At 53.6% G+C, this 27,117-nt stretch overlaps 8 protein-coding genes across 8 annotated transcripts; 5 read left to right on the top strand and 3 right to left on the bottom strand.

Moving 5' to 3' along the window:
• The first annotated feature begins 1,009 nt into the window (after positions 1-1,009).
• CAOG_07449 (hypothetical protein) lies at positions 1,010-2,306 on the top strand. The gene is made up of 2 exons (XM_004343258.2): positions 1,010-1,225; positions 1,356-2,306. Exons 1-2 carry the CDS (start codon positions 1,091-1,093, stop codon positions 2,223-2,225), a joined length of 1,005 nt encoding a protein of 334 aa, XP_004343308.1. The 5' UTR covers positions 1,010-1,090; the 3' UTR covers positions 2,226-2,306.
• CAOG_07448 (hypothetical protein) lies at positions 2,284-4,990 on the bottom strand (the record flags this gene model as incomplete). The annotated part of the gene is made up of 6 exons (XM_004343257.2): positions 2,284-2,489; positions 2,567-2,710; positions 2,822-3,218; positions 3,310-3,473; positions 3,597-4,651; positions 4,945-4,990. 6 exons carry the CDS (start codon positions 4,988-4,990, stop codon positions 2,403-2,405), a joined length of 1,893 nt encoding a protein of 630 aa, XP_004343307.2. The 3' UTR covers positions 2,284-2,402.
• Positions 4,991-5,305: 315 nt separating this feature from the next.
• On the top strand, positions 5,306-7,677 carry CAOG_07447 (hypothetical protein). Its single transcript, XM_004343256.2, has 7 exons — positions 5,306-5,647; positions 6,098-6,285; positions 6,376-6,500; positions 6,611-6,899; positions 6,985-7,113; positions 7,210-7,348; positions 7,449-7,677. Exons 1-7 carry the CDS (start codon positions 5,350-5,352, stop codon positions 7,499-7,501), a joined length of 1,221 nt encoding a protein of 406 aa, XP_004343306.1. The 5' UTR covers positions 5,306-5,349; the 3' UTR covers positions 7,502-7,677.
• Positions 7,678-9,018: 1,341 nt separating this feature from the next.
• CAOG_07446 (hypothetical protein) lies at positions 9,019-12,700 on the top strand. Its single transcript, XM_004343255.2, has 13 exons — positions 9,019-9,306; positions 9,389-9,469; positions 9,552-9,620; positions 9,721-9,789; positions 9,870-10,028; positions 10,091-10,162; positions 10,230-10,301; positions 10,366-10,431; positions 10,487-10,552; positions 10,622-10,696; positions 10,785-10,862; positions 10,939-11,156; positions 11,237-12,700. Exons 1-13 carry the CDS (start codon positions 9,083-9,085, stop codon positions 12,505-12,507), a joined length of 2,520 nt encoding a protein of 839 aa, XP_004343305.1. The 5' UTR covers positions 9,019-9,082; the 3' UTR covers positions 12,508-12,700.
• Positions 12,701-12,879: 179 nt separating this feature from the next.
• On the top strand, positions 12,880-15,243 carry CAOG_07445 (tryptophan oxygenase). The gene is made up of 5 exons (XM_004343254.2): positions 12,880-13,282; positions 13,894-14,089; positions 14,185-14,371; positions 14,470-14,750; positions 14,880-15,243. Exons 1-5 carry the CDS (start codon positions 13,015-13,017, stop codon positions 15,166-15,168), a joined length of 1,221 nt encoding a protein of 406 aa, XP_004343304.2. The 5' UTR covers positions 12,880-13,014; the 3' UTR covers positions 15,169-15,243.
• Positions 15,244-15,249: 6 nt separating this feature from the next.
• Positions 15,250-18,818, bottom strand: CAOG_07444 (isoleucyl-tRNA synthetase). Its single transcript, XM_004343253.2, has 3 exons — positions 18,301-18,818; positions 15,506-18,194; positions 15,250-15,412 (listed from the first exon to the last, which is right to left on the bottom strand). Exons 1-3 carry the CDS (start codon positions 18,718-18,720, stop codon positions 15,285-15,287), a joined length of 3,237 nt encoding a protein of 1,078 aa, XP_004343303.1. The 5' UTR covers positions 18,721-18,818; the 3' UTR covers positions 15,250-15,284.
• Positions 18,819-19,197: 379 nt separating this feature from the next.
• Positions 19,198-22,856, top strand: CAOG_07443 (hypothetical protein). Its single transcript, XM_004343252.2, has 15 exons — positions 19,198-19,569; positions 19,866-19,960; positions 20,058-20,182; positions 20,274-20,358; positions 20,436-20,573; positions 20,653-20,746; positions 20,832-21,000; positions 21,092-21,171; positions 21,268-21,441; positions 21,533-21,711; positions 21,799-21,865; positions 21,971-22,191; positions 22,293-22,360; positions 22,450-22,571; positions 22,644-22,856. The coding sequence occupies exons 1-15, from the start codon at positions 19,266-19,268 to the stop codon at positions 22,769-22,771; spliced, it is 2,049 nt and encodes a 682-aa protein (XP_004343302.2). The 5' UTR covers positions 19,198-19,265; the 3' UTR covers positions 22,772-22,856.
• A 330-nt stretch (positions 22,857-23,186) lies between these two features.
• CAOG_07442 (phosphoenolpyruvate synthase) lies at positions 23,187-26,982 on the bottom strand. Its single transcript, XM_004343251.2, has 3 exons — positions 25,251-26,982; positions 24,489-25,140; positions 23,187-24,382 (listed from the first exon to the last, which is right to left on the bottom strand). Exons 1-3 carry the CDS (start codon positions 26,922-26,924, stop codon positions 23,292-23,294), a joined length of 3,417 nt encoding a protein of 1,138 aa, XP_004343301.1. The 5' UTR covers positions 26,925-26,982; the 3' UTR covers positions 23,187-23,291.
• Positions 26,983-27,117: the final 135 nt, after the last annotated feature.

The raw sequence follows: 27,117 nt of genomic DNA, 5'->3' as shown, positions 1-27,117 counted from the left end.
ACGTTGCATTGGAGAGAAGCGATGACACAATCGCTGACTGTGCACAGCGAAAAAAGCTCCTTTTCCAGTCCACTGCGAGCGCCTGCCATGCAACCCTCAGCAACTCTAGCAAGGCGAGTGCCACGGTTGCATTGGCATGGGGCGACAGGGCTGACAGGGGTGACAAGGGTGAAGGGGACGACCAACGAGAAAAACGAAAAAAAAAAAAAGATGGCGACGAGCGGGGCTGGCACTGCGGATGCGCAGCCACCACAGACACACACGCGCAAGACACCCCGCCACACCCACACCCCATCTCAGGACACGGGAGCAGCACCGACGCGACCCGAGTAAGAAACAGAAGGAAAAAAAAAGAAAAAGATCTATGCTTTTTTTTGCATTGTGGTCGTTTGTTGGCTGTCTGTTCAGCGTGACAGTCGTCCGTCTGTCTGTCTGACTGGCTGCTGTTATTACTGAGCTTGCTTGCTCTGGGGTTCTGTTTCTCGAAGGCGGGTTGCCCTGCTGGCAGCAATGCGGGACGAGGTTTACCTTGCTTCTCGCTTTCCTTCTCGCTTTCGGCTCTCTCTCTCTCTCTCTCTCTCTCTCTCTCTCGCTTTCTCGCTTTCAGGCGGCGGGTTGCTCGTCGACGCCTTGAACTATGTGTGTGTGGGTTGTTGTTGTTGTTGTTGTTGCTGCGGCAGTTGTGCTGGGCGAACGAACGTTGTCAATGGAAAAACAGCGAAAGTGAGAAGGAAAAAAAAAAAAAGCAAAGAAAAAAAAAAAAAAAGACGAGAGAAAGCTTTGTTTGGCTGAATTGAGCGTTGTTGAGAAGTTTCAGAAGCTCAGAACGAAGGATTATTGTAGTCAAAGTACAAAGGAATCAACTCACCTGCAGAGGAAAGGAGGGGGGGGGCGGACGGATACGATAGAGACGCTCTCTCTCTCTCCCTCTCTCTCTCTCTCTCACTCTCTCGTCTCTCACTCTGCAATCTCAATAGGCGACCCCGCCGTCGTTGTTTTGCTATCAAATCGTCTTTGCTATCAAAATTGTCATCTTACCAAATTTGACGTCTGAGCAAGTCAGTTCAGTCCTTATTGTTGTTCTCTTGCAATGCAGCATCTTGCCATTCAGCGCGGCCTGCGCGCCTTGTCCACCTCCGCCTCCGCCGCGTCGACCACCACCACTGCTTCAGCTCCTGCCTCTGGCGCTGCTGCTGCGACCAAGCCGCTCGTTCTCGTGGATTATGTGCGAAGGCAAACTTGAACTTCCGACCTTCCAGCAATCAAGCAATCTTGCACTTCTTGGCACTCACCTCCAGTCTGCATCTCATCTGACCGTTGCGTCGGATCTGTCTTGTGCTTTTTGTTTGTAATAGTACGCACTCAATGATGCGAGCAGCTACGCGGTCGTACAGCTCAATCGCCACCCGGCAAATGCACTCTCGCTCGAAGTCCTCGAGGAGCTCAAGCGGACCTACGCCGATCTCAACCGCCGAGTCGCGAGCAAGCCTGCATCGCCATCGTCAGACAAGTCTGCTACCGCCACCACTGGCTCTGCTGCTGCTGCTGCTGCGGACACCAACGCACCAACCGGCCCCGTTCGCGCCGTTGTGCTCACGTCCGCCGTGCCGTCCTTCTTCTCGGCCGGAATCGATCTCGGTGAGTTCACCAAGGGCAAGGACCACTGGCTGCACTACTGGAAGACCCTCCGCGAGACATTTTTGGACATTTACACGGCCCCGATGCCGACCGTCGCTGCAATCAACGGCCACGCACCTGGCGCAGGCGCCGTGTTCTCGCTCGCGTGCCATCATCGCATCATGCTGCGCGGCAAGTACGGCTTTGGCCTGAACGAGGTGGCGGTCGGCATGCCGGTGCCAGAGTGGCTCTGCACCGTTATGGCTAACACCACATCGGTCCGGACTGCCGAGCGCATGCTTCCATTCGGCAGCATGGTCAACGCCGACACTGGCTTGGCGTCTGGGCTGGTAGACTCTGCCGTGGACTCGCCCGAGCAGCTGCGGGAGGCCGCGCTCAAGCAAGTTCTCGCCTTCAACTCGGTCAGCTTCTTTGCGCAGAGCTTCACCTACAAGAACATTCGCAGTTCGTTTGCAGCTCACATGCGTGCCACCGAGGACGAAGACATGAAGAGCTCGTGGAGTTTCATTGGCACGCCCGCGTTCCAGGACCAGCTGGCTCGTCTCCGGGCATCCCTTGCCGCCAAAAAGCCACGCAAAGATGCGTAACAGAAGTGTTGGATTCGATTGGTGATTCCATGCATCGAACGCAGTAAATAAACAAATTCCGGTAGTTATGCAAAGTGATCAGGAATATAGCTTCAAAGGTTCAAATGAAACAGCTCAATGATAGCATTAAATGCTTGTCTGAGGCACATACGACAAGAACAAGATTTGCAACTGCATCTACTGTCCTTGGCGCCGGAGCTCCAGCTCGGTCACCAGCAACCTCCAAAGATCAACTGTAAATTTGACGGCCTCGTCGTCCAGAATCTGTCAAACAGCGCGTTGGGCGGTCAGAAAATAACACGCTCGACGCAAAGCACACCCACAAAACGCAATCCTCATACCTTGGCCACCTCTTCGCGAATGACTTGCGCATTGCAATGCTCGGATATCCGCGCGGTGATAAAGTCCACCAAAGCTGGCTCTTCGACGCCAATATACTCGAGCATTTGTTGGTTGACCCACGTTCGGATGGTAGACAAGAGCTTCTGCAGGTGCAAAAACAAACAAAAAAACCCCCCCCAACGGTATGTTGCGTCAATCCAACGAGCCAAGCTGCTGGGAAACAAACAAAAGCAACCCAGTCCAGTCACACTCACATGATCCAGCCCATTCCAATCCACGCGGAAAGCAAACAGTGCCGACGACTCTTTGGGAATCGATTGCTCAATCTGGGCGCGCCGCTGTTCGGTTGAGTGGTTGCGGTTGGTCGGCTCTTGCAAGCGAGCGCGCTTCTCGGGGTCGGACGCATCCAGTGCTTCCGAAGCGGTACGCTTGTGACTCGAGGCAGCACGCTCAGCTGCATCGGCTTCGGCCTGTTGCTTTTGTCGCTGCAGCTCTTCGTTTTCGCGCTTGTGCTTCAAAAACTCTTGTTGCTGCTGTTGCAAAACCAGCTTTCGCTGGCGATCTTCCTCGTCTTTCTCGAGAGCACGATCCTTTGCGTCAAGCTCCGCCTCGCGCTGGCGATCGCGCATGAGTGATGCCATTTTCTTTTCACTGCGAAACAACCACATCAAACAAAATTAGTCGAGACATTCAGCTTCACAAGTTGTTTCAAATCTCCCCCCCCCACCGGAACTCGACGTACTTGTAATACTTTGAATCGTCCTTGTCGTCATCGTAGGTGGCAAGCTTCTCGAGGTTGTGCTTGAGGAAGTTGTCGGCGTCTTTTTGACGTTCCTGATCCGACTTTTGTTCCATCTGGTACAAGCGCATCTTTTCACGCTCGTGATGCTCCCATCTTCGCAGTACCTATGAAGCACAGAGTGAAAAACAACCGTTCCACCATACACAGCAAGCTCGTGTCAGCATTGTGTCGACAAAACAACCAGCCGCTCCACCTGGCTTCAATACACAAATCCAGCAGCGCTTTACATCGAAAAACGCGCGATCCGCGTCACCAGGCCTTCGGGCGCGCTCTTTTGTGTCGGACGTGCTGACTGTAGATTGCGTGGACGGCTGTTGTTTGGAGGCATCCGAGGATGATGTTTCGGAAGCCGGTTTGGCTCGCTCGCCTCCCGCCATGGGCGGTGGAGGTGGTGGATTGCGCTCGTAAGCAGCAGCAATGATGGCATCGATGCGCTCGCCACGCTGCTCGGGGGTGGGCTGATTGGCTTCGGATGCGTCTGGCTCCTCGTCATCCTGATCGTCTGCGCCTGCAGCCGAAGACTGTGCACCTCCGTCCTCAGCGTTTGCGGGTTGAGTGCTTTCGCTGCCAGCAGCCCCTGCTGTCGCGGCCGGTCGGTCGAGAGGGAGAGGGAGAAGCGGAGGCGGCGCGACTGCCGCGGCATCGCCCGGAGTTCCGCCGGCGGCCTGAGCTGCTGCTGCCGCCTTTTCTTGCTTTTGGCGCATGCCTTCCTCGTACATGGCCTTGCCGACCTGGTACTGGTCCAGGAAGACGCGCGTGGAGTCGTCGACCTTCAGGGTGAGCTCCTTGCCGTAGAGGAAGCGCTTTTCGAGAAACTTGAGCGCGTGGAGCGTGCCATCCGGGGAATCAAACTCGCAAAACCCAAACGATGTGGCGTCCTTGCCCTTGAGTCTCTTCCAGCTGACGACGGTGCCGCACTGGGCGAGAATCTCACCGAGCAGCTCGTCCGAGACCGAGTCGGCAATGTTGCCCACAAAGACCTTGGTTGACTTGCGCTGCTGCTCGCGGAAGTTGGGTCCTCTCCTGCGCATCGGCATGTGTCCACCGGGGTGTCCGCCGGGGTGTCCACCAGGGTGTCCCGGGTGCATGTGTCCATCGTAGTGCATTGGATGTGGAGGCGGCGGCATGAGCCCGCCCATGAGTGCGCCGCTGCTCTGCGATGGCGGCTGTGCACCTGCAGCGTAGATGGCGGGCGGTGCAGAGATCGATCCTGGCTGCTGCTGCTGCTGCTGCTGCTGGCCTCCTGCGGTGGGTGCGCCGTGGAGGACTGGCGCGCGCGACACTGCAGGCAGGCAATGCAATGGTAACGCAATACAAACGAAACGACAGGTGAGTGCTTAACAGTGCTTCACCGCGGTTGTTATTCGTTACTATAGTGCAAGTGTGGAGCCCTTTTTTTGTTTTCTTTGATGTTTTGACATTGGTTGGATTGCATTGAAGCGCAGAGCGATTGAAGCGCTGAGCATTGAAGGCAAATCCCGAGATCGCCGCTTTCGTGTGCATTGCAATCCTCGACTGTCTGTTGTTGCTTGGATGTTGTGCAATATACAATGTCGTTGAATACATAATACTCACCGAATGCTGGCGTCGATGGCGGTGGCAGCAGCGTGCGATTCATCATGATTTGAAAGGAAGCAGAAGAAGAAGAAAAAAATCAAAGACTGAGATTTGGACAAAATAAGATAAAAACCATCAACAATGAAACAATTTCAGATCAAAATGAACATCTGAGAAGCAACAAAGCTCAACACAAACAAATGCGAGAACAGTATAAAAAATGATGAGTTAAAGCGCCTCAGCTTGCTACGGAGAGTTCATCTGTTTTCCCTTTGATCTTTGGTTCTCTTCCACTTCATACAACCTCCGTTTTGATCCTCTCTCGCTCTCTATCTCTCTCTCCATTGATATCCACATTCACATTCAAATAGATAGAATGCTTCAGTCCAAATCTCTCTTTTCACTTTGCCACAATCTGAGCAAATGAGCCTGAGCGACCTGACCTCCATCCCCGACAGCGCCCAGCGTCAGCGCCTGGCGAGCCCGTCGACCATCAGCAGCGGGTCTGGGACTGGGTCGCTGACGCTGGCCTTCCAGGAGCCCGGCGGCGACGACACCATCTTCCGCATCTACCTGATGGACGAGTCCGTTCGCCAGCTCAAGTTTGGCAGCGGCCGCACAACCCGAGCAAGCGACATTCTCTCCAACATTCTCAGAATCCTCAAGGTCGACGACAAGTCGGCGCCGCTGTTTGCCCTCTGGATGGTTGGCGACGACCTGCGTGAGTGTGTACTTGCGAAAGGGCCATTGAAGCGAGCTTCTCTCTCTCTCTCTCTCCGCTCGCTCGCCAGCCAACCAACACTCTGCTCAAACACTAGAAACAACAGCCGCTTGACTAGGGCGAGCTAGTGGTGACATTTGGACGAAGACATGGCGGGGAAGACCGGCTTGACGATGTTGGAGTTTTACCGCAAAAACCCTGCATTGCCGCTATTTCAACGTCTTGAACGATGAATCATAGGAATCATGAGTCATTCAGCGATGGAATCGAAAAGATCATGGCATCTAAGACGTGGTAGCAATGGGAGCTGTGACGGATGAAAAATTCGCAACGAGAAGCGAGATTTGGAAGAAGAGAGAAGAAGATTCTGAGTTTTGTGATTCTGAGTTTGCTCATTGTCAGCATCGGAAGGAAAGCGTGACACTCACTGAATTGACAACCATCATACAGAGCTGCAACTCAAGGCCAACCACGAACCAGTCGTCCTGCGCGAACAGTGGACCAAAATGCTGGAGCGATTCTGCGCTGCAGCACCCACCGAATCCCCAAAGCTTGTGCTCAAGCGTGATGCATTTGTGCTCAAGGCCATGGAGCGCAAAGTTCGCGACGAAATGACGCTCGAGTTGCTGTTTGACGAGGTACAGAGCCGAGTTGCGTCTCTGCGGCCACTGTAGTTGTGGCTCGTCCCTCATTTTTCGTCCGTCCTTGTGTTTTTCCCACTAACGCAGGCTCGATACAATGTCATCTACTCCAAGTACCCTGCATCGGTTGACGATTGCTGCTATCTTGCTGGAATTCTCCTTCAGCTGTTCGTGCTCGAGTCGCCTGCTTCGACTGGCGAAGAGATTATTCGGTGGGTCGTTTTTGTTTTGATGGTCCTGTCGTCTCGTTTTTGGCTCAGAGCAGAAACTCACGACATTCGCATGCACTTCTGTGTGACGCGCGGCGCCACCGCACATTCAGCACCAAGCTCGCTCGCTTGGTGCCAGAGGAACAGATTAACAGCCTGAAGGAAGACGAATGGCGCACTCGCATCCTCAAGGCACACCAGCCGCATGGCAAAAACCCCAAGAACATCCTGTACTTGTTATATCTGCAGTACGTGTGGCAGTGGCCCTTCTATGGCGCCACCTTCTTCGGCGGCGAGTACCGCCCCCTTACCCAAGGTGTGGTTGTCGGGGATGCCAACCTCACGCAAGTTCGTGTTGGTGTCAACGCGGAATCACTGGTCATCATCAACGACAACACCAATGTAAAGAGCAACAAACAAAGCGACTCTTGGGCAAGGGATTGCGCGCGGCTCGGAACTCACTTCCAGGACTACGCTTTCTTTGTAGGAAATCGAGCACAAGTTTGAATTTCACGAAATCTCGTGGGATTCCGTGGCCAAGGATGGCAGGAATTACTTTTTGATCGAGTTTGGGCCCGACAAAGATCCGGAAACGATTGTCATTGTGTCTCCCATGGTATTTTACTCTTCTGTGGATTGTGTTTTCTGGGTTTGGGAGTTGATTGTCGGAATTGTTTCTGAGCACTCACACATCCTCACCTCTCGGTCGCAGGCCCAACTGATGGACTCGATGGTCACTCGCGCTGTCGAAGAAGCAAATCGCCGTCAGGAGCTACTCCTCACGACACGCCTCAACCAAGGAGGACCGCAGGATATGCCCGTTGCGTCGATCGAGACAGGACTCAGTCAAGGTTTGGTTCCTTTGTTTTGATGGATGTTGGAGGCATTGATAGTTTCTCTCACCTTCCCTCTCGGTTGTCTTGTGTTTTGCTTGTGCTTGGAAAAACGCAGCCGACCGTTTCCGCAAGCCAAAGTTCCGCTCGCTGAAGAAGATCTTCCTTTGAGCGAATGCGTCCCTGTCCCTGTTTGATGAAGTGGTTGGTGGTGGTAACCGAGACTGGCATGCTTCTCTGTCGCCCCACCCTTGAACAGAATTGTGTATGTGAGTGTTTTTTTTTTGTTGAGTTTGAGAATACAGTGCCTTTGAGGATGAGCTGTCACGTTATCCTTTGCCGTTGAAAGAATTTGCCTGTTCTCCGGCTTCTCGTTTTTTTTCTTGTCGTCATGTAAAGTGTGCAACGTGGTATTTTTCTTTCCCTTGTCGTCATGTGAAGCGCGATGACGAATTGCTCAAAAACAAGTGTCGCAGAACCCCAAAAACAGCCAGCAGCGGGAACATCGCCGTTTTCAGTCTTTTGTTTTTCTTTTTTTCCTTTTTTTTTTTTTTTTTTTTTTTTTTTTTGCGGTAAAGCAATCCACTCACATTGTCACAGCTCTTCCTTTTCCTTCTTCTGGTTTGACTGGCTGTTGTGAGATCAAGCATTGCGATGACTGCCAGTTGCTTGCTCTGTCCTTCCATCGCCAGGGGAGTGTGGTGATGGATTTGTGGGGTGACTAACAACCAGGGCGGGTGTTCAAAAACAGCGGTTGTTTGAGTGGCACGACAAGCTGCTTTGTTTGGGGTTTTGTCTTTGGGTTAGGCGGTTTGGCGTTGATGTTGAAACGTTTGCCATGTTGCGTGTGCTTGTTGGTGGGGTGTTTTTGGGAAAGAGAGACCGCACTATACTGCAAGAATTCGCGTGCGGGCGTGCGGGCGTTGAGCGTTGAGCGTCGAGCGTCGAAGGGGAGGTGCGGGCGCGTGGCAGAAATTGGGCGCGTGGCTGCAGATTTCTCACGATGCATTCACGCTCTTTTCTCTCTCTCTCTCTCTCTCTCTCTCGCTCTCTTTCACTCTCGCTCATTCCGTGTCGAGTAGTGTTTGCATCTCTGGTCTAAAACAATGCACACTCGCCCACGCATCAGTTCGCTCGCCCCTTCGAGAGTCGTTTTTGGTGCCGTTGTTGGGGCTCAGCCGACATTCTTGATTGAGTCTTTCAAGTGTTGTTGTTGTTTGATTTTTGCTTTTTCGAGCTCTTTCTATGTTCTCTCTCTTTGTCGCTCTTTGTCTCTCCGTTCTCTCTCTCTCTCTCAGTCTCAAAATCTCCTTGTCTCTCTCTCTCTCTCTCTCTCTCTCTGTGATCTGCACTTCAAATCACAGCCGCGCTCTTGTCTTTGTGTTCGTTGTTGTTTTGTTTTTGAGTGTGGCGACAAAAAACCCCTTCAAAAACGCACGTTTTGTGGTTTTTTTTTTTTCCCCCTTTTTCCTTTTCTTTTTTTTTTCTTCTTTTTTCCCCCTTTCTTCCCCACTTCTGCTCGTTTTCATCATCGCTGATATGTACACTTTGATGAAATCGCTTCAAACACACAGTTTGAGCAGTTGAGCGCGAGAAGGGAAGCCGCAGATGCCGGTCGGGGTGAAAAATGCCGCTTGCTCGCTCGCTCTCACAGACCTAAAGTATATGACGCACAAACTCACGCCTCACACTCCTCCACTTGTGACTTGTGAATATCATACAGAAAGAGCTCTCACCAAAAGGCATACAAAAATGGTCTTGCGTGCGAGTCGGCTGGTCGCCATCGCGCTCGTCGCCGTCGCCGTTCTCGCCTCTTGGCTGCTTCCTTCAGCGCGCGCTGATTGGCCCTGCGGCACCGACACTCAGGGCAATACCAACGTATGCACGTGTTCTGGAGTGGATACGACGACCATGTCGTGCAACAAGTTAGCCTACATGATTCAGGATTTCCCCTCCAACATCAGTGTGTTTCAAGAGTAAGTGCCACAAAACACAAAACAACGCGCCCCTGACATGCATGGGGTCGGTACCGAAACTCTCACACGCTTGGCAAATCAGTGCTTGTGTCGGCTCCTCAGGTGTTACTACTTTGACCGTTTCTGCAACGGCCTTCGACGGTCTGAGTTTGCTGACTCATATGTAAGCGGATTTGTCGACAACGTTCAACCCAATGCCCGGAATTCTGCACTGACTCGAATTGCACCCCCGCCATCTGGTTCAGTACGTTTTTCGGCTGCCCCCTGAACCTCCAACCACAAAGCCTCTCGAATTTGCCGAATCTAAAATACTTGTAAGCGAGCTGCTGCTGGAATTGCAGTGCTGCCATTTGCCAATACTCGTCCGTGCGCTTACGACCTCTGCTTACGAACTCTGCAAAATTGTTCCATCAGAATGTTGGAGAATGCTCAGCTCACGAATTTAACTGGCTTGCTCGCCAATCTGCCGAATTTGCAAACACTGTAAGAATCGCATTTTTCACCCGTAGCGAGCAATTGGCGTCAAGCGTTCGAGCCAATCACACTCACATGTGCCACTTCAGGGTATTGAATACCAACCAATTTACGGCGGTCCCGCCGGAAGTGCTTCAGCTGACATCGTTGACATCGCTCTCGCTGAATGCTCAGGCCATCTCTGGGATCAAAACGTTCACTACTCTGCCCCCCAACGCATTTGCGGCTCTGATCAATCTAACAGAACTGTATGCATTGAGATTTATTTTCTTGCTGGGGATGGATGGCAACGCTCACTTCTTTGTCGCAGCATTCTCAACTCGAATGGTTTCACCGCGTTGCCAGCGAATTCCTTTACCGGCCTAACTCAACTCAGCCGGCTGTAAGTGACTGCAAGTTCATATCTCAACCAGGCCATGGTGAATGACTGACACGTATTCTGTTGGCAGCCTATTCTCGACCTGCTCAATCTCAACCGTCGATCCCAATGCCTTTTCCAATCTGCCGCAGCTTCGAGAACTGTGAGATTAAGCGCTCTACCAATCAGTGATTCTGAAATCTATGACTCATCTTGAGACCAAACAGTTACTTCGATTCTAATCAGCTCACGACTGTTCCGCCTGTTTCGACCGTTCCCTCTCTCCTCGATTTGTAAGTGGCCCGATAGCAGTCGTACGTGCATGGAGCTTACAACATTTTGGAACAGGAGACTGGCAGGAAACCTGATCACCACCCTTGGGACTACCTTCAGTCATCCATCGATCCAGATTCTGTATGTGCATCGACGACAAGTTTTTTCTCGTCATAACCATCATTAATTCGAATTCCTTGCATCAATCAGTCAGCTACAGTTGAACCCGCTGCTGTCATCGCTTCCAGACAACTTTCTGTCATCCGTTCCTGCGTTGCAGTACCTGTAAGACACGAAAACAAAAACCATGTCGGCTCGTTCTTGTTGAATGGGCTTTCGGACATTGACGATTTCACAAATCGAACTTGTGCAGGACTCTCTCAAGCTGCGCGTTTAGCGCCTTCCCAAGCAACGCAATTCCGACGACAGGAACCTTTCCATTGATATCTCTGTAAGTGCCCACGGCAACGAATGCGTGAATGCGAGACGAGACAGCTCACAGTGCACCTTGCGTTTTCCCCCTCCAGTCAACTCGGTGCAAACGCGATCACACAAATTCCGCCCGGCGCTTTGCAGGCTTTGCGCAGTCTCGTGCAATTGAGTCTATCATCCAATCAGCTGAGCGCGCTTCCGCCAGGTTTATTCCAGGGCTTGAGTGCGTTGACCTCTGCACAGGTTTTTCTGACCAACAACAACTTTGCATCCGTACCGCTGAGCACTTACGGCAGTGCCACAGCACCAACTCGTACGTCCTTCTTCGCGTGCCATTTTTCTTGGAATGAGACTTTGATCTTGCAGCTCATTCAACCGTATTTATACTTTTAGCTTGCAACTCCCAGTGCGCCACCTGCTTTGGCATCGGCTCCGGCCGATGCTGCTCGCCAAACTGCGCAATTTGCTCATCCACCTCGACGTGCACTCAATGCTACGATGGCTTTATCAACATTCTGGGCGCTTGCTATTCCCCATCCCAGACTTCCACGCTGTACTCTCAACAATCGATTGATTCTCTCCTTTCGGTTCAGTCGGTAACTTCCGCCCAGGCTGTCACCTCTGCCGCCTCGGCCAAGTCTGCGATTTCTGCTCAATCAGTGCAATCCATCTCCGCCCAGTCCGCTGCTTCTGCGACCTCCGTGGTGCTAGCTTCTGTTGGCTCGGTCCAGTCCGTTCGGTCGGCGAGTTCTGCCGCCTCTGCGTCTTTCCAATCCGCTGCATCTGCTCAATCCGCGTCGTCGATCGAGTCCATCTCTGCTCAATCTGCGTCGTCGATCGAGTCCATGTCTGGCCAATCCGCTGCTTCTGCAATCGCCGTGTCGGTCTCGATCCAATCCGCCGAGTCCGCTACCTCCGCTTCTGTGCAATCAGCAGCATCCGCCGAGTCGGCTGCCTCTGTATCCGCCGAGTCGGCCGCCATTGCATCCGCAACTTCAGTTGTTTCGGCACAGTCGGTCCAGTCTTGGGCTTCATCCGCGTCCGTCGAGTCGGCCATTTCGGCTCAGTCGGCCGCGTCCATTTCTGCTGTTTCCGCCTCGATGATTATCATCCACGGCGGCAACGACTCCTCGGACGTGTTGCCGATTGCAATTGGTGTCGCCATTGGAGGCCTTGTGCTTTTGATTTTGATTGTCGTGCTTATTCTGCGCCATCGCAGAAAGTCGTCCACCGTCTTCAAGCATGACCAACTCTACGACACTACGTCTTCGGCCCCCGAGAGAGTCTCGACCGCCGAAGAGCCTGCGTATGCAGTCCACAATGCTTCTGGCTCCACGTACGCCCACGTTGCTGTGAATCCCGTCTATGTTGCTGAGGATGCTCCTCGTGATACGTACGCCGAAGTCGCTGGCGCCCCTCTGTATGCTGACGTTTCCGCAAACGCGTATGCCGACGTTTCGACCGCTCCTGCATATGAGAATGCAGACACCTCTGTGACCTATACCGAGGCCGCGGTTGCAGCTCGAGCGAGCGCTCCGCCGGTGCCTTCTGCAGGCAGCGCCGCCGCTGCTGCTGGCACCAATTACTCGACTATTGCTTCTGTCTCGCCGTCTTTGAATGACCACGGTTCGAACGACACCTACGAAGTTCTTCCCAATGCTTAATGTTGACTTTTCGTGTCAAAGTCGGTTTTTTTGTGTTTGTTTGTTTTTTGTTTGTCTTTTTGTTTTCGAATTGTGTGTGCGCTGTTTTGTCTGGCATGTCTTGGAGCGTAGTCCTCGGCGAGACGTTTTCACAGTGATAAAAGAATTGTGTCGATGCAACTGCAGCACACAGAATCGATGCAGCAAGAATGAGAGGTTGCTCTTTCGCATATTCATTTTTTGTGCAAACTGACACTGCTTTGATGCTGATTTAGCTGTCGAATCTCACAACATGCTGATGCTGATGCTGATGCTGATGCTAATGTTGATGATCAGGCTAATGTCGAAGCAAAGCTTTTTTATTCTTTATTCCCCCGTTTCCTCTCACTCGTCTTTTTTTTTTTTTTTTCTTTCCCAATTCGACCTTTTCCAAGCCAAATCAACTGCGGCTTTCCCTCCCCGCTTTTCAACGCCCCCCCCCCATTTCCAAGCAAAAACACCAACAACAAGCAACAAACAAAACAAAAAATGGCGTGTCCCTTCCAACATGGCAGCGTGCCTGCGACGCGAATGCCGCTTGCTGCAGCGATCGCGGTCACGACTTCCAGCGGCGCCGCGAGTGAGTCTGCCGGCACCAGCACCAGTGACGCTGCGTCGTCGGGCGAGCGCCAGCCAGTGTACTATGGCGACTACCTGCGACTGGGGACGCTCCTGTCGCTGCAGCAGCCCGAGTCGACCCACGGCGGCACACGCAAGGCGGCCCACGACGAGCACCTCTTCATTGTCATCCACCAGGGTGAGTGAGCAAAGTGACTCTCGTCCTCGTCCTCGTCCTCATCCTCGCTTTTGACAAGCCAGTGTTCAATAACGTTCAATGTCGATGTAGCGCAAGTTGACTGTCGGTTGAGCCTTCCGTTGTCGAGTGGTGGTGATGGTGATTGGAGTGAGTGTGACTTTTGAGCCTCGTGCGTGAGTGAGTCCCCCTCTCCCCTTCGCCCCTCCTCATCCCACCTGCAGTTCTTCATCCGATTCAATGCAATTCAATGCAACTCAACTCAACTAGATCGATTCCGCAGTAATGGCTTTTTGTCAGCTTCGAAAATGATCAATTTTGCCGCGATTGACGATTTTGCTCAGAATTGGGAGTTTTGGATTTTTTTTTTCTCGCACTTTTGAAGTTGGTTGCACAAGTGGATGTGCGAAGAAACTAGAAAACCATCTGAATACGAAAAAAAAAAAAGCTGAATGGACGGAGTGGGATGGGGCGGAGTTAGGCAAAAAGTTCTCAAATCGCATTGAAAATCTCAGACCAAGCGTCGGTTTTCAGACTGTTTGTACACAACTTGTCAGAAACAAAAAACCTAACGATTTTGTTCCCTTGCATGCTTATTTCTGCCTATTCTGCAGTGTACGAGCTCTGGTTTAAGCAAATTCTGCACGAACTCGAGTCCATCCGCGAAATCTTCTCCACCGACCACATCAAGGAGCGCGACATGCTCACCATCGTCAACCGTCTGGGCCGTGTCGTCGAGATTGAAAAGATCATGGTCGACCAAATCAACATTCTCGAAACCATGACTGCCCTTGACTTTATGGAGTTCCGGTAAGTAGAACCCAAAAAATGGTCACTCTCTTCCCACTTTACTGCCGGTTCTCATCTCTCGTTGTGTCCTTTTGTTGACGTTGAACGTGCTATAGCGATTACTTGGTTCCGGCTTCGGGTTTCCAGTCGAGCCAATTCCGCGTCCTCGAAACCCTGCTCGGCCTCCGCCCAGAAAACCGCACCCGGTACTCCCAAGAGACATACTGGAATGCCTTCTCGGACGATGATGCTGGCAAGCTGCGCGAGGCCGAGGGCAAGCGATCCTTCCTCGAGCTGATGGAGGTTTGTGCATTGCATTTTGACGTCAACCCCCGTTTGTTTGTTTATGAACGCTTCACTCACATCGGCAACAACATATTTTCTCCTCTTTTTTTTTCCAGCGATGGCTCGAGCGCACGCCTGGCCTTCACCCCGACGAATTCGACTTTTGGAGCAAGTACAAGGCCGCCGTCAACGACATTCTTGCGGCCAATCGAGCGCAGGTCGATCACGCCGAACTGACGCCCGAGACCCGCCAGGCTGTGCTGGCCGAGTGCGACAAGAACGAACTCAGCTTCCAGTCTGTCTTCGATCCCGCCAAGCATGCCGAGCTGCGCGAGAAGGGCGAGCGACGACTCTCGCACAAAGCGATGCAAGGCGCCATCATGATTTTCTTGTACCGGTATGTTGGAGTGTTTGGTTGCAGCAACAATGCTCCTTGGATTGCTTTGTTTTTTTTTTTTTTGTGTTGCTTACAAACCTGTTCCTTTTTTTTTTTTTTTTTTTTTTTTTGATTCCGTGATTCCTTCAGCGATGAGCCCCGCTTCCACCTCCCCTTCAAGATGCTCAACTTGCTGATGGACGTGGACGCCTTCTTCTCCAAGTGGCGATATCAGCACGTCATGATGGTGCACCGCATGATTGGTAACAAGCTTGGCACCGGCGGCTCGTCTGGCTACCAGTACTTGCGATCGACGATTAGCGACAAGTACCGCATCTTTATCGATCTGTTCAACATCTCCACCTACCTGATTCCGCGCTCCAAGACGCCGCCGCTGTCCGAGTCGATGGCGCGCAAGCTGAATGTGTTTATGGAATGATTGGAGTTTGTTTGTTTGTTTTGTTGTTGCTATTCTCTGACGTTGCCAAACGCCAATAAAACGCATTGAATTTGATCTGCAACGGTTGCAATTTGTTGTATTACGTTGCATGTCTTTTAAACATTCAGTTTTGCACAGCGCTGACAAAGATGAGCGGGCTCTTGCGCAGTAAATCGCCAACAGCGGGGGCACTTGTGCAGGGCCGCGCGTGAGACGTGCACCGCAATTGGGGTTACACTGGGTCCTGTTTGTGCACAAAACAATCGAGACGAGAGCAAGTCAATCAAAAATCGCAAGTATCCCTTTTGCTCCTCTCAAACAAACAAAAACCGCTCACCTAATCCCTCCAACTCCTCTCGCTGAGTGTGCAGAAGGCGGGCTGAGGCAGGCTCGGGACGATCGACCAGTCGAACTTGCGAAGTAATGAAGAGCTCGGCTAACTGCTCCTCGAGGGAGGCGCTGGAGTTGGAAAACAGAGTCTGCAGTGCTTCAATGCTGCCTGGGGAGAGCTCAAGCGTCACATCCGCGTCCAAGGGAGAGCCAATCTGCTGGGCAAAGCGCGGGACTTGGAGTGCGCGATTGACCACAGCACGGAGGTTGAGAAGCGCTGGCCAAGCGGCAGCAAGCGATGGCTCGACGTCACCCAGAGACGACGCGGCGGCTTGGTGGCCAAGAAGGACGCTTTGCTCGGGATTGCCTTGCAGATGCGACCAGACTTCATCGGCGAGATGGCACAGCACGGGCGCCACTGCCTTGCAGATGGTGACCACAGCGTGGTACAACACAGTCTGTGCAGCACGACGCTCGGGCGACTCGGCGCCAGCGGCATACAGGCGGTCTTTGGACAACTCAAAGTAAAAGCCAGACAGCTCGACATTGCAGAATGTCGTGATGGCCAGGGATGCTCGAGCAAACGCATACGATTCGTACCCTTGTTGGACAGAATCCCACAGCGCACTGGTCCGCTGTAACACGACGCGATCCACCAAGCGAAGGCTGGCAAGCGGAACCAAGTGTTTCGCCGGGTCAAAGTCGTGCAGGTTGCCGAGCAAGTACCGGAAGGTGTTGCGGATCTTTTTGACAATCTGTGTCTGTGCCTTGATGGCGTCTTTACTGATGACCACGTCTGCCGAGTAGTCAGCAGACGCTGCCCAGGCGCGGAGAACGTCCGTGCCAGCAGCCGTCCAGGGCTCGCCGCCTTTGGCTCCAGCGCTCCCGCCGTGCGTGATGCGTGCAGGCTCGACCACGTTTCCAAGGGACTTTGACATTTTGCGACCACGCTCGTCCAGCAAAAAGCCGTGCGTCACAATGGTTTTGAAGGGAGCCACACCTCGTGCAATCACCGAGGTCAGCAGCGAAGACTGGAACCAGCCACGATGCTGGTCCGAGCCCTCGAGAACAAGGTCTGCGACAACCGGCGCTGGGGCAGGCTTGTCGGCTTGTTTCTGCTGCTGCTGCTGCTGCTGAGCCGCCAGCTGCTGCACAAGCATCCACGAGGTGCCGCTATCAAACCAGACATCCATCGTGTCGGTGCCTTTGACCAATTGCTCGGCCATCGACGCCTTCGACGCCGGCAACAGCTCTGCGACACTCTTGGTGAACCAGCAATCCGTGCCTTGCTGCAAGACGAGTTGGTGGATGTGGGCAAACATGTCGTCGTCGAGCAGCGGCTCGCCAGTCTCCTTGTTGTAAAAGACGGGGATTGGCACACCCCACGAGCGCTGCCGCGAAATGCACCAGTCGTTTCTGCCCCCCAGCATGGCGGCCAGTCGGTTGCGAGACACGGCGGGCACGAGCTCGACGCCGAGAATCGCCTGCAGGGCGTCGTGCTTGACATTGGTCAGGCTTGCAAACCATTGCTTGGTGGCCAGCGTGATGACGGGCTTTTTCGACCGCCAGTCGTAGGGGTAGCGATGCTTGAGAGGTTTGGCGAGCAGCAGACGGTCTGCCTGCTCAAGCAGCTCGAGCACCTTGGCGTTGCCGACTGTGAGGACTTGCAGGCCGGCGAGACCGTGTGCGACGTCCGCCTTGTAGCAGCCACGCTCGTCGACCAGGTTGAGAAGCGGAATGTTGTTTGTTTTGCAGACGATAAAGTCATCCACGCCGTGCGCAGGAGCAGTGTGAACCAAACCCGTGCCTGCGTCGGCTGTGACATGCGAGCCATGAATAATTGGCACGGTGCGATGAGCTTCGAGGGGATGGGTTGCCTGAAGGCCCAATGCCAGAAGGCTTGCACCAGAAATCGAGGCGACTTGCTTGACTTGTGATTGAGCTGTGGCGAAATCCTGCACAATGGATGGGACCAAGGGTGTCGCAACTAGAATCACCTGGTCCCGGCTTCGAGACGGCATGATTGTCTGTGTGAGCCATTTGCGGCCCGGGCTGGCCGGCTGGACTGCTTCTGTGACGTGGAGCAGCGAGTAGTCGAGGCTGGTGTTGATGGCGATCGCTTGGTTTGAAGGAATGGTCCAAGGGGTTGTGGTCCAGACCACCATGCTGACGGCAAGATTGTCGGAAAGCGCAGCTCTGTCGACGGCGCCGGCATCCTGCCAGTTGGCTGCTTGCAACAAGGCTGCCTTGTGGTTGGCAGGCAGCTCAAAGCGAACGTGCGCCGCCACGCTCACATGGTTGTCCTGGTACTCGAGCTCGGCCTCTGCCAGCGCTGTTTGCGTGGACGGCGACCAGTGCACCGGCTTCAGGCCGCGGTAGATGAGCTTCTTGGTGTACAGCTGGTAAAACACTTGCAGTTGTCGCGCCTCGTAGCTCGGCGTCATGGTCAGGTATGGATGCTGCCAGTCGCCGAGCACACCCCACGACATGAATTCCTTTCGCTGCATCTCCATGGCTTCGCGAGCAAACTGCGCGGCCTTGGTTCGCAGCTGAGCGGGCGTGAACTCGACGTGTTTCGTGAGTGAGTCTCCAAGCGCCTTGAGCTCGATCGGCAAGCCATGGCAGTCCCAGCCCGGTACAAAGTGCACGCGATTCCCTCGCAGGACCTTATGCCGGACGACGATGTCTTTGAGAATCTGAGACACAGAAGGACGACACGATTATAGAAATTGAGTGTGTCGTTTGGTTTGTAACCAGCAAAGCAATCATATTGCGGAATTGCGCCTTTCTGTTTTCGTTTACCTTGTTCATGGCATGGCCCAGATGGAGCTGTCCATTCGCGTACGGCGGGCCATCGTGAAGGATGAACAACGGGTGCTTGGCATCGTTCGCTTGGCTGAGCTTGAATGATGAGCTCTCGGCAGGTAGTCCTGCTTCCGGTGTGATTGAGCCGCGCTCGACGGATTCCTGTTTCTGGTCCATGATTTCATCCGCTGGGCTTTGGCTGGGGGTCGCAGGGTCTCGGTGTCTCGGCTGCTCGGGCGGCTGTTGTCTTGGCAGTGTGGCAGCAGAGCGATCGCCCGAGAGCTGCCAGTCGTACAGCGCCTGCGATGCGCCGCCAGTGCGCTTCAACACGGAGGCCTCGTGCTCGTTGATGTTCTTTGGCCAGAGCGGGAATCCGTCGGCGCGCGGCAGCAGGAGCGACGCCTTGAACGCGTGCATTGGGTTTGCATTGGCGTCGGCGGCAGCGGCTGAAGCAGCAGCAGCAGCAGCAGCAGTCGCACTGAGCGCATGTTCTGCTGCTGCTGCTGATGATGATGATGATGATGATGATGATGATAGAGTGTTGGATGGAGTGTTGGCCGATGATGATGATGAGGACGAGTGTGAAGCAATCCACCTGCGCACTCGGCCATGCTGCTCATACTGATGATGATGAAGTTGATACTGCTGCTGATGATGATGATGATGATGATGATGATGATGAAGCAGGCATTGCCGCGCAGTCAATGCACGAGCAGCAGCAGCCAACATTGTCGTACTCTACTACAGTATCACAATCACAATGGCAATTCAAGGGAAGAGTGATCCTTTTGCTCATATTGCTCATCGTCACTCAGTTCCTTGCCTCTATCTCTCGACACTCATTCACACACATTGACAATATACTTTAACAACTAAATAGAACTCTTCAGTCTCAGTCTCAGTCTCAGTCTCAGTCTCAGTCTCTTTCATTCACTTTTCATTCAGGCTCCTTCTTATTCTCAATGCTCGCTGCCACTCCGCTGCGATCGTCCTCGTCTTCCTCGTCCTCGTCGCTGCACCATCGCAGCACCCTCCCGTCGTCGTTGTCGTCCTCGAGCAGTGCTGCCCTTGCGAGGAGTGGTGGTGGTGGTGGTGGTGGACGGCGCCCCGCTTCAGCTGGTCAACATGTGCTGCTCACTCGCGACGTCGCCAACGCAGCCATCGCTCAGTCGCTCGCCGTCGCTGCTTCGGCTGGCATCCAGTCACTCGCACTCCTCAACGCATTCCCCGCCGACGACCCGCGCTGGGCCGAGGAGAACCGCGCAGGTCGGTAGAGAGAGATCTCCGATTTCCTGCTCCTCGTCCTCCCGCTACACCGCTACTCTATTCATCCATGGAGAAGAGCGGATTTCTGCAAAAAAACAAAAAAAGATTTGCGTTCAGAGACAGGCTTTGCACGTAGCCATGGAGCGACGAGGACTTGCGAGCGCAAACGGGAGACGGAGAGTTGGAATCTCTGAACAATCTCAGAAAAATCTCAGAAATTCAACTGCAGTCAGTATCTGAGAATCAATTTCTGACTTGTCTGGCTTATGTGTGTTCCGATTTGCAATCGTTGGTAGAATCTGCGTCCGCACCTGCAATCATCCTGCAGCAGCTCGTCGAGAAGCGAGCCCTTCACGGCGTCTTCCTCGAGGCGGTAGTTCCAGCGTGCCAGGTAAGGGGATCGATCAAACAAGACAATACACGAGGTGCTTTTGTGTACCATTGCGCGGGTGTTTGAGCAAAACGCTCACAATCCACACCCTTGACAGGCATCGCTCAATACCGCGGATCGCTGGACGCTCTGCGGCCATTCGGAGAAGATTGAAGCAGCCATCGCGTTGCGAGAGTACCAGAACGCGCAGACTGGCGCGACATCCGAGGCTGTGACTGCATTGTGAGCAAAACAAACAGCGTTTAGTTTCTGGTTGTGTGTTTTTGCAAGTCGAGCTGATCTGATGCTGATCCGTTTTTTTGATGATGCACAGGATGCAGCAAACCCTTGCGCGACTAAACTTGCAAGAGCGCAGTCAAGTGCTGGGCATGGGCATGCAGGATTTGTTCTACTACGAGGTGAGCGCCCTGAGCGACACACTTGCAACAGATTTCTCTTGCGACTGACTTTCGATGTCGCTGGTCGTTCCGAGCAGCTGGACCATCTCGATGACATTCTGGCTGCACTTGTCGAGCAAGAGCAGGCCGATGGATTCTTGTCACATCTGGCGGTGGGTCAGTCCGAGGCGCGCCAGCGTTTAGAGACGGTCAACATTGTCAACAGCATGTTTGAAGTAAGTTCCGATCCGTCTCCACACAGTTGACAATGCATAGGAACGAGCGATTGACACTCCCGTCTCTCGTCTGCTGCAGATCATCCTCACCAGCGCACTGAAATGCCGCGAGGATTTGGACGAGTTCTTTCATCTCCATGAGCATCTTACGACCATTCCAGACCCTTGGACGTGTGAGTTCCCGAGTCACAATCCTTGCCGTGTGCTTCCTTTGAGAAAGAACTAACTCTTTGGGTTTTGCTGTTGGCACGCTCACAGCATCCACCAAAGTACGAAATGCCCTCGTCCGGCAATATGAAGTGACCACGGAGGCGATCGGCCGCACGGCGAGCGTCGAGCAGCGTGCCCTCTTTTTGCAGCAGCTCGCCGTGTTGACGGATCTTTTGCTCACGTCCTACTGGGGCGAGCTAGAGTTTCTCGAGTTTCAGTACGTAGCCGTGTTGGTTTTGTCTTTGTGTGTGTGTCTGATTTTCTCCATCGCATTTGGTCAATGCTCACCTTCGATTGCGAGCATTCAGCGGCCCCGAGTACGAAGAGCGTCATGTGGCTGTCTTTAACACCTTTGTCGAATGCCGTCCTCGATTCATTGATCCATTCGGTATGTGTGTTGCTTCAGCTGAGTGCACGCGTGGACGCGGCTTTTGACAAAACAAAAAAACGGTTGTTTCTGACCCCGCTTTCGGCCGTTGGACAGTCAAACACAACGACACTGCGATGGCATTCGCGCTCGCCGAAAAGTACAAACACTTCCAACTTCTCATTCAAATGTGCGAAGACATGGACGCTCCGGCACAGCTGGACACGTACGTTCGGCAGTTTGAACCCGACGGATTTGCTCAAGAACTCTTCCAATGGTACTTGGATCATGGTAAGTGACCGTTGACATATCCGAGAGCAGGATTGCGCGGAGAACAAGAAACTCATCGTTGCGGTTTCCCCCCTTTTGACTGCTTTCCCAGGCAAAGCCGCCAAGTTGCTGAAATCGCCGCGCTCTCGTGATGCTGCTTTGGGCGAGTTTTTGAAAACGCATCCAGAACTCTCTTGGCTGCATGACATCCGGACGGACAATTATGCTCAAGCTGCCATGACCCTTCGCGATCTTGCCAAGAACGAGACGGCGTTGTTTCAAAAGCGCAAGGTACAAAACAAACAAAAACCTTTGCGACAAGCGGGCCTGTGAATGCGCCAGATTGTTCTGACGTGATTGTATTTCATGGCATGCTAGACTCTGCTCAGCCTCTGGAAGATGGCACTTGCCTGCGCCGATGAATCAAACCCCGAAGACAGCGAAGGTAAATGTTTGTTTTTGTTTGTTTTGTTGTTTGTTGGCAACGCGTCTGCTGCCCTCTCCTTTACACCACATTCAATCTTACCTGACGAATTGCCTTGTTGCTCAGACGTCTGGCAATTCATGTGGTTTATGCAAGTTCAAGAATTGCTCGTGAGCGACGCAAAGTACGCTCCGCTGGTCGCCGGCTTTGGAAACAATGGCGTCAACCTTGAGACGGACTATCTCGAGCCCTTGCGTCTGATTGACGCATTTATCGGCCAGTACAACCCAATTCCTGATGCCATCGACCTGGCATTGGCGATGGAAACGTACGCACGGTCGATGCCGGTGAGTCCAGAGGCACTCGCGTCGTTGATCCCCAGACTTTGTCGGCTTCTCTGATTGCTGACTTGATTGTTGTTTTTGCGTGGGTTTTCGTGACTGGCCAGAGTCGCTCTGATGAGGAGAATACTTCATTGCTTCTTGACATTTGCGTGCGATCGATCTTGAAAAACGAGTACGTCTGCCTCTCTTGTTGGTCTCTTGCACGATTCTCATTTTGTTCGCTCACGTGTCTTTTGATGATTTCTCTTGGTTGTTTGGTAGCTGGAGTGCTGTGATCAACGCATCCAAGCAAAGTCCAACCGATGCCGAGCTGCTCCAAATCTTGAACGCAACTGCGTTCTTCTCTTTGGCGTCCTTGTTTGACTCCCAAGAGCTGCTGTATTGTAAGTTTTGAATCGATTGTCAGTTGGGTCGGTGCTTGTACTCAAATTCACTGTATTTTGGTTGCAACACAGCGATGAACATTACTCTGCCTGATATTGTGCTGCTGGCCAACGACTCGCGGCTGGGTATCCTGCGCGGCAACACTGAGCTTATTCGCTTGTTGCAGACGACCGCCGGAATGACATCTCGCTCAATGTGAATATCTGGTTGAATCTCGTTTTGTTGCGTGACAATCCCATTGTTATTTTTTGTTTCTTTCATTTCACGAAATTGAACTCTTGGTGTTCGCTTTTTGACTGAATTCGGTACTCGTGAAAGGTCGAGAATTGGTACAGACGCTGTTTATTGAGTCGATGTGATACAAGCTTGCGCCCTTCATTGGGTGGGCTTGCTAAAGTAAAGCACCAATGTCACGAACTGGCTGATTCGCAGACAAGTTGGTAAAGTAGGAGCTCAAAAAAAAAAAAAATATGCGTCTGGCGCAACAAAAGCATCGGCAGCCACCCTGCACCGATGCCCACCCATCCTCGTCCCTTGCTAGTTGCGAACGCCAAAGTCGGGCGTGTCGTTTCTCACCTTCAGAGGCGAAACAACACAGCAACAAGACAGACAACAACACCAAACAGACAATTGTATTTTCGCACAAACATCTACACTCTGAACAATGGCAATTACGAGCAAAACAGCACCGGTGGCACAAGGCATTCAAAAGAAGAATCTCACTTGGACTTCTTGGACTCGACACGAGCAGGAGACTTTCCTCGAGCCGGCGACTTTCCACGAGCAGGAGACTGTGAACGTTTGGAAGCACCATCCTCCTCATCCTCGTTCGAAGACCGCGAGCGAGAGTTGCTGCGGCGCTTGCGCGTTGTCGAATCACCAACCAGCACATCGGGAGCCTTGGTGTCCTTGCCCGAGACATTGACAGCAGCAGCAGCAACATTGCTTCCAGAGTCAGTGTCGTCCAGAATGCGAACCTCTCCCTTCGCGGCGTCAATGCGAACACGCATTCCCGTCTTCAGGCGCTTCATCAGACCACCCGAAATGCCAACAATGGTCGGCAGGCCCAGCTCTCGTGCCACGACAGCAGAGTGCGACAGAAGGCTGCCACGCTCAATCAGCAGGCCAGAGCAGAGCGGGTACAGCGGAACCCAGCCTGGATCGGTGCGCGCAGTCACGAGAATCTCGCCAGACAGGTTCTTTGTCTCGTTGATGGTCACCGCCACACGGACGACGCCCTCCACCACACCCGGGCAGCACGGCGTGCCACGGAGCACCTGAGGATCGGCAGCCGCATCCAGCTCGAGTTGGCGAAGCATGTTGAGGTCGCCAAGGATCTGGGGATAGTGCATAAACAGACCAGCAGCGCCGCGCGTCATGAAGCGCTCGGGAGGAGAAACGCCCTTGCGGTACTCGTCGTACTCGTGCTTGCGAAGCGCAACAAGACCAGCAATGTCGTTCGTGACAGAGCGACCATCAGCAAACGCGTACAGCTCGTCCTGCGTCAGATAAAAGGCATCCTGTCGATCCTGGAGAAGTCCCAGCTTGACCAAGTTTGCGCCATAGGCGCGCCACAGCTCGCGGAACAGTCCAAACAATTTGGTTCGCGCAAAGCGCATGTTTTCACGGTGGCGAACGCCGCGACGTGCGTGCCACAGCACCCAGTTGAAGAAGGCGCGCTTGACGGGGTTGAGTGTGCTGTTGATGGTTGCTTCAGCCTGGTGGCGGATGGCAAGCTCGCGCTCTTCCATGGCGTCGATCGAGTACGACTTGGTGCGGACGTAGCCGGCAATGGATTCAATGACAAAATCTACCAAAGAAAATAATAATAGGGATTAAAAACGAGGGAATCAGCTGACGTTCTTAACAAGCTGCATGTTTTTTTTTTGGCTTGGACTGCTGCAGTCACAACTTACCAGGCTGGTCATACAGCGTGCTCTCCTCGAGCTTGAGCTCGTTGATGCAGCGGAAACCGTACTTGTCGAGGAAGAGCTCAATGTGCGCGCAAATCGTGTGCTTGGGATCGTCTTTGGTGCTCGAGATGGCTTGGACAAAGGCCTCTGCGTCGCCAAAATGATCGGCAGATTGACTTCTGCGGGCACGCTTGGTGGCGGAGCGGACTTCCGACAAGTTCAGCACGCGAGCAATGACGTCTTGCTGGTTCTCCAGGAACCACTTGCGGACGGGGGCGGCAGAGGCATCCACCTGCGCGGCAATGCGCATGAGCATCTTGGTCGGCTCGGTGCTTTCGACATCGCCTTGGCCGCACAGCAAGTCGTTTTGGAGTGACTGCGCCTTGTCCGAGTCCAGGTGCAGATACTGGCCCACCAGCTTTTTGAGCATTCCAAAAAAGAGCATGACGTAGGTGTCATTCAGGATGGGCGTTTCCCACTTGCTCGTGACGTCGCGGTGGAGCTTTCGAATCCACGCCGACTGCTCTTGGATGGACAGGCTGAAAAAGTCAATGCTTCGAGCGTGCGCGTAATGGTGGTTGAAGTTTTCAAAGAAGCTGGCCACGAGGCCGTCCAGGGTGTAAATCTTGTGCAGCATGGAGACGAGCACACGGATCTATTGGTGATTTTGTTGGAAACCAAAAAAAAAAAAAAAAAATCCAAGAAGTGAGAGCATCAGAACGTCAATGCGAAACCACACATTGCCAAAAAAAGAACAACACATACCTTGGTTCCAATACTGTACTGTGGCTCGGTGGCAGAGATGGCACCAAGCTCGCGCTCGAGCGCAGGATCGAGCGTTTGCTTGACACCCATCATGGTCTCCATAAACTTGCCCTTGTCGACACCGACTGGGATGGTGGCAAGGCACCGGTACCAGTTCATCAGGTTGTAGTAAATGTTGCCGCGAACAAGGCCGAGCATGTTGGTGAGGTAAGGCTGGTAATCGGCAATGACCTCCGCAGGAACGCCAGCGACGCGCAGAGTGCAAGTGTAGACGAGAGCATAGGCGTACGAAGCAAAGGAGAAGGTGGCTGGAGAAGTGACACCAGAGTAGCTCTCGACAATGTTCGAGTTGTCCCAGAGGGTAGGCACGTTTCCGCCGACCGAGTTGTCAAAGAAAGCGGACGGCGGCAGCGTCACCACGGGGCGCGCCTGCAGACAGTACAGGGTGGCGTCGTTCTGCTCGTAGCCGTACTCAAAGTCCTGCGGGCGGCCCAAACGCGCCTCGAGCGCAACCAGAAAGTGCGCAATTTGCGCAGCCTGCACGTCCGTGAGCGCGGCAGACTTTTTGCGCGCCTCGGGCACGCTGACCTTGACCAAGCTGCTCTTGGCCAGCACCGAGGGATCGACCGCTCCCGCCGATGCCTTTGTCGCAGCGCTCTTGCCGCTGTCCTGATGGTGCGGCGGTCGCAGCTCGGATTCCTTCTCGACAATGACGCGCTCCTTGACGACGAACGTGGCACGATCGACCTCAAAGCTGTCGGGCTCAATTTCACCGCTGACAAGGCCCTCGCCAATGCCATAGACAGCCTCGACCAGCGCGTTGCTGGTCGACATGGCCTTGAGGGGATGGCGCGAGAAGGCGACGCCCGAAACGGCCGAGTTGACCATGACTTGGACAATCACGGCCATCCGCGGCCTGGTGATGGCCAGCCCACACTCGATGCGGTGCGCCATGACACGCTCAGAGAAGCAGGACGCCCAGCACGATCGGATTGCGCGCATAATCTCGTGCTCCTTGCTCTGAAACAGGAACGAGTCAAACTGCCCAGCGAACGAGTGCTGGCCCGAGTCCTCGTCCGCGCCCGACGAGCGAACGGCGACGTAGTGGTTTGAGAATGGCTCCTTGTTGATTGCATTGAGGATTTGGCTGCGGAGCGCGTCCGGGAGCGGGCTCGACAGGCACACCTCTCGCGCGCGCTCTGCAAATGCAGCCAGCCCAGCGGTGACTGGGGTGGTGGGACTGTCTCCCTCGGCAGCGTTTGCGCTCGACGACGTCAGTGCAGTGTGCGGTGGCAGTGCTGGGCGGTAGGTGAGCTGCGCGTGCAGTCCGTTGTGCTCGACAAACTCGTCAAACGCGTCCGTGCTAATGCAAATCCAGCTGGGGACCTTGACTGGCAGCAGCGCTGCGAGCGACGCGTTCGACTCGGTGTGCGACTCGGATGCATTGGTCGCTGCTGCTGCTGCTGCTGCTGCTGCTGCGGTCTCGCTCGCGGTCGCAGCAATCAGTCCTGACAGCCGCCACAGATTGAGCGCCTTTCCGCCTGCGCACCGCTGGACGACGTCTGCCGGGCTGGACGGACTGAGGATCCACGACGACGACGAGGACGACGACGACGACGATGAGGATGAGGATGAGGATGAAGAAGATGAAGATGAAGAAGAGGACGCTGGCATTTTCAAAACGAAATGATAGAGTACAAAAGGAGTGGAGTGAAGGGGCAATGAAACGGTGGGACTTTTGAATCGAAGATAGACAGCTCAAGAAGCCTTGGAAAAGCATCAGACACTGAGGAACGAGTGCCAGTGAGATAGAGATAGAGAAACAAGTTAAAGAGAGAGAGAGAGAGAGAGAGAGAAGAGAGAGAGA

Source organism: Capsaspora owczarzaki, assembly GCF_000151315.2.
Source record: "Capsaspora owczarzaki ATCC 30864 unplaced genomic scaffold supercont2.15, whole genome shotgun sequence".
NCBI lineage: Eukaryota > Filasterea > Ministeriida > Capsasporidae > Capsaspora > Capsaspora owczarzaki.
This window is presented reverse-complemented; position numbering and strand designations above follow the sequence as displayed.

What these genes read in the sequence shown, in the direction of transcription:
- CAOG_07449 (XM_004343258.2), top strand. Translation starts at nt 1,091, where the DNA reads ATGCAGCATCTTGCCATTCAGCGCGGCCTGCGCGCCTTGTCCACCTCC. An exon ending in CGCTCGTTCTCGTGGATTAT is followed by an intron (nt 1,226 to 1,355) that starts GTGCGAAGGCAA and finishes TGTTTGTAATAG; the next exon opens with TACGCACTCAATGATGCGAG.
- CAOG_07447 (XM_004343256.2), top strand. Translation starts at nt 5,350, where the DNA reads ATGAGCCTGAGCGACCTGACCTCCATCCCCGACAGCGCCCAGCGTCAG. An exon ending in GATGGTTGGCGACGACCTGC is followed by an intron (nt 5,648 to 6,097) that starts GTGAGTGTGTAC and finishes ACCATCATACAG; the next exon opens with AGCTGCAACTCAAGGCCAAC. An exon ending in TCGAGTTGCTGTTTGACGAG is followed by an intron (nt 6,286 to 6,375) that starts GTACAGAGCCGA and finishes CCACTAACGCAG; the next exon opens with GCTCGATACAATGTCATCTA.
- CAOG_07446 (XM_004343255.2), top strand. Translation starts at nt 9,083, where the DNA reads ATGGTCTTGCGTGCGAGTCGGCTGGTCGCCATCGCGCTCGTCGCCGTC. An exon ending in AACATCAGTGTGTTTCAAGA is followed by an intron (nt 9,307 to 9,388) that starts GTAAGTGCCACA and finishes TTGGCAAATCAG; the next exon opens with TGCTTGTGTCGGCTCCTCAG. An exon ending in CATCCATCGATCCAGATTCT is followed by an intron (nt 10,553 to 10,621) that starts GTATGTGCATCG and finishes TGCATCAATCAG; the next exon opens with TCAGCTACAGTTGAACCCGC.
- CAOG_07445 (XM_004343254.2), top strand. Translation starts at nt 13,015, where the DNA reads ATGGCGTGTCCCTTCCAACATGGCAGCGTGCCTGCGACGCGAATGCCG. An exon ending in CTTGACTTTATGGAGTTCCG is followed by an intron (nt 14,090 to 14,184) that starts GTAAGTAGAACC and finishes AACGTGCTATAG; the next exon opens with CGATTACTTGGTTCCGGCTT. An exon ending in CCTTCCTCGAGCTGATGGAG is followed by an intron (nt 14,372 to 14,469) that starts GTTTGTGCATTG and finishes TTTTTTTTCCAG; the next exon opens with CGATGGCTCGAGCGCACGCC.
- CAOG_07444 (XM_004343253.2), bottom strand. Translation starts at nt 18,720, where the DNA reads ATGCACGCGTTCAAGGCGTCGCTCCTGCTGCCGCGCGCCGACGGATTC. An exon ending in TGGGCCATGCCATGAACAAG is followed by an intron (nt 18,195 to 18,300) that starts GTAAACGAAAAC and finishes TCTGTGTCTCAG; the next exon opens with ATTCTCAAAGACATCGTCGT. An exon ending in AGAGGAGTTGGAGGGATTAG is followed by an intron (nt 15,413 to 15,505) that starts GTGAGCGGTTTT and finishes GTGCACAAACAG; the next exon opens with GACCCAGTGTAACCCCAATT.
- CAOG_07443 (XM_004343252.2), top strand. Translation starts at nt 19,266, where the DNA reads ATGCTCGCTGCCACTCCGCTGCGATCGTCCTCGTCTTCCTCGTCCTCG. An exon ending in CGTTGTTTCAAAAGCGCAAG is followed by an intron (nt 21,712 to 21,798) that starts GTACAAAACAAA and finishes ATGGCATGCTAG; the next exon opens with ACTCTGCTCAGCCTCTGGAA. An exon ending in AAACCCCGAAGACAGCGAAG is followed by an intron (nt 21,866 to 21,970) that starts GTAAATGTTTGT and finishes CTTGTTGCTCAG; the next exon opens with ACGTCTGGCAATTCATGTGG.
- CAOG_07442 (XM_004343251.2), bottom strand. Translation starts at nt 26,924, where the DNA reads ATGCCAGCGTCCTCTTCTTCATCTTCATCTTCTTCATCCTCATCCTCA. An exon ending in AGTACAGTATTGGAACCAAG is followed by an intron (nt 25,141 to 25,250) that starts GTATGTGTTGTT and finishes AATCACCAATAG; the next exon opens with ATCCGTGTGCTCGTCTCCAT. An exon ending in CACGCTGTATGACCAGCCTG is followed by an intron (nt 24,383 to 24,488) that starts GTAAGTTGTGAC and finishes TTTCTTTGGTAG; the next exon opens with ATTTTGTCATTGAATCCATT.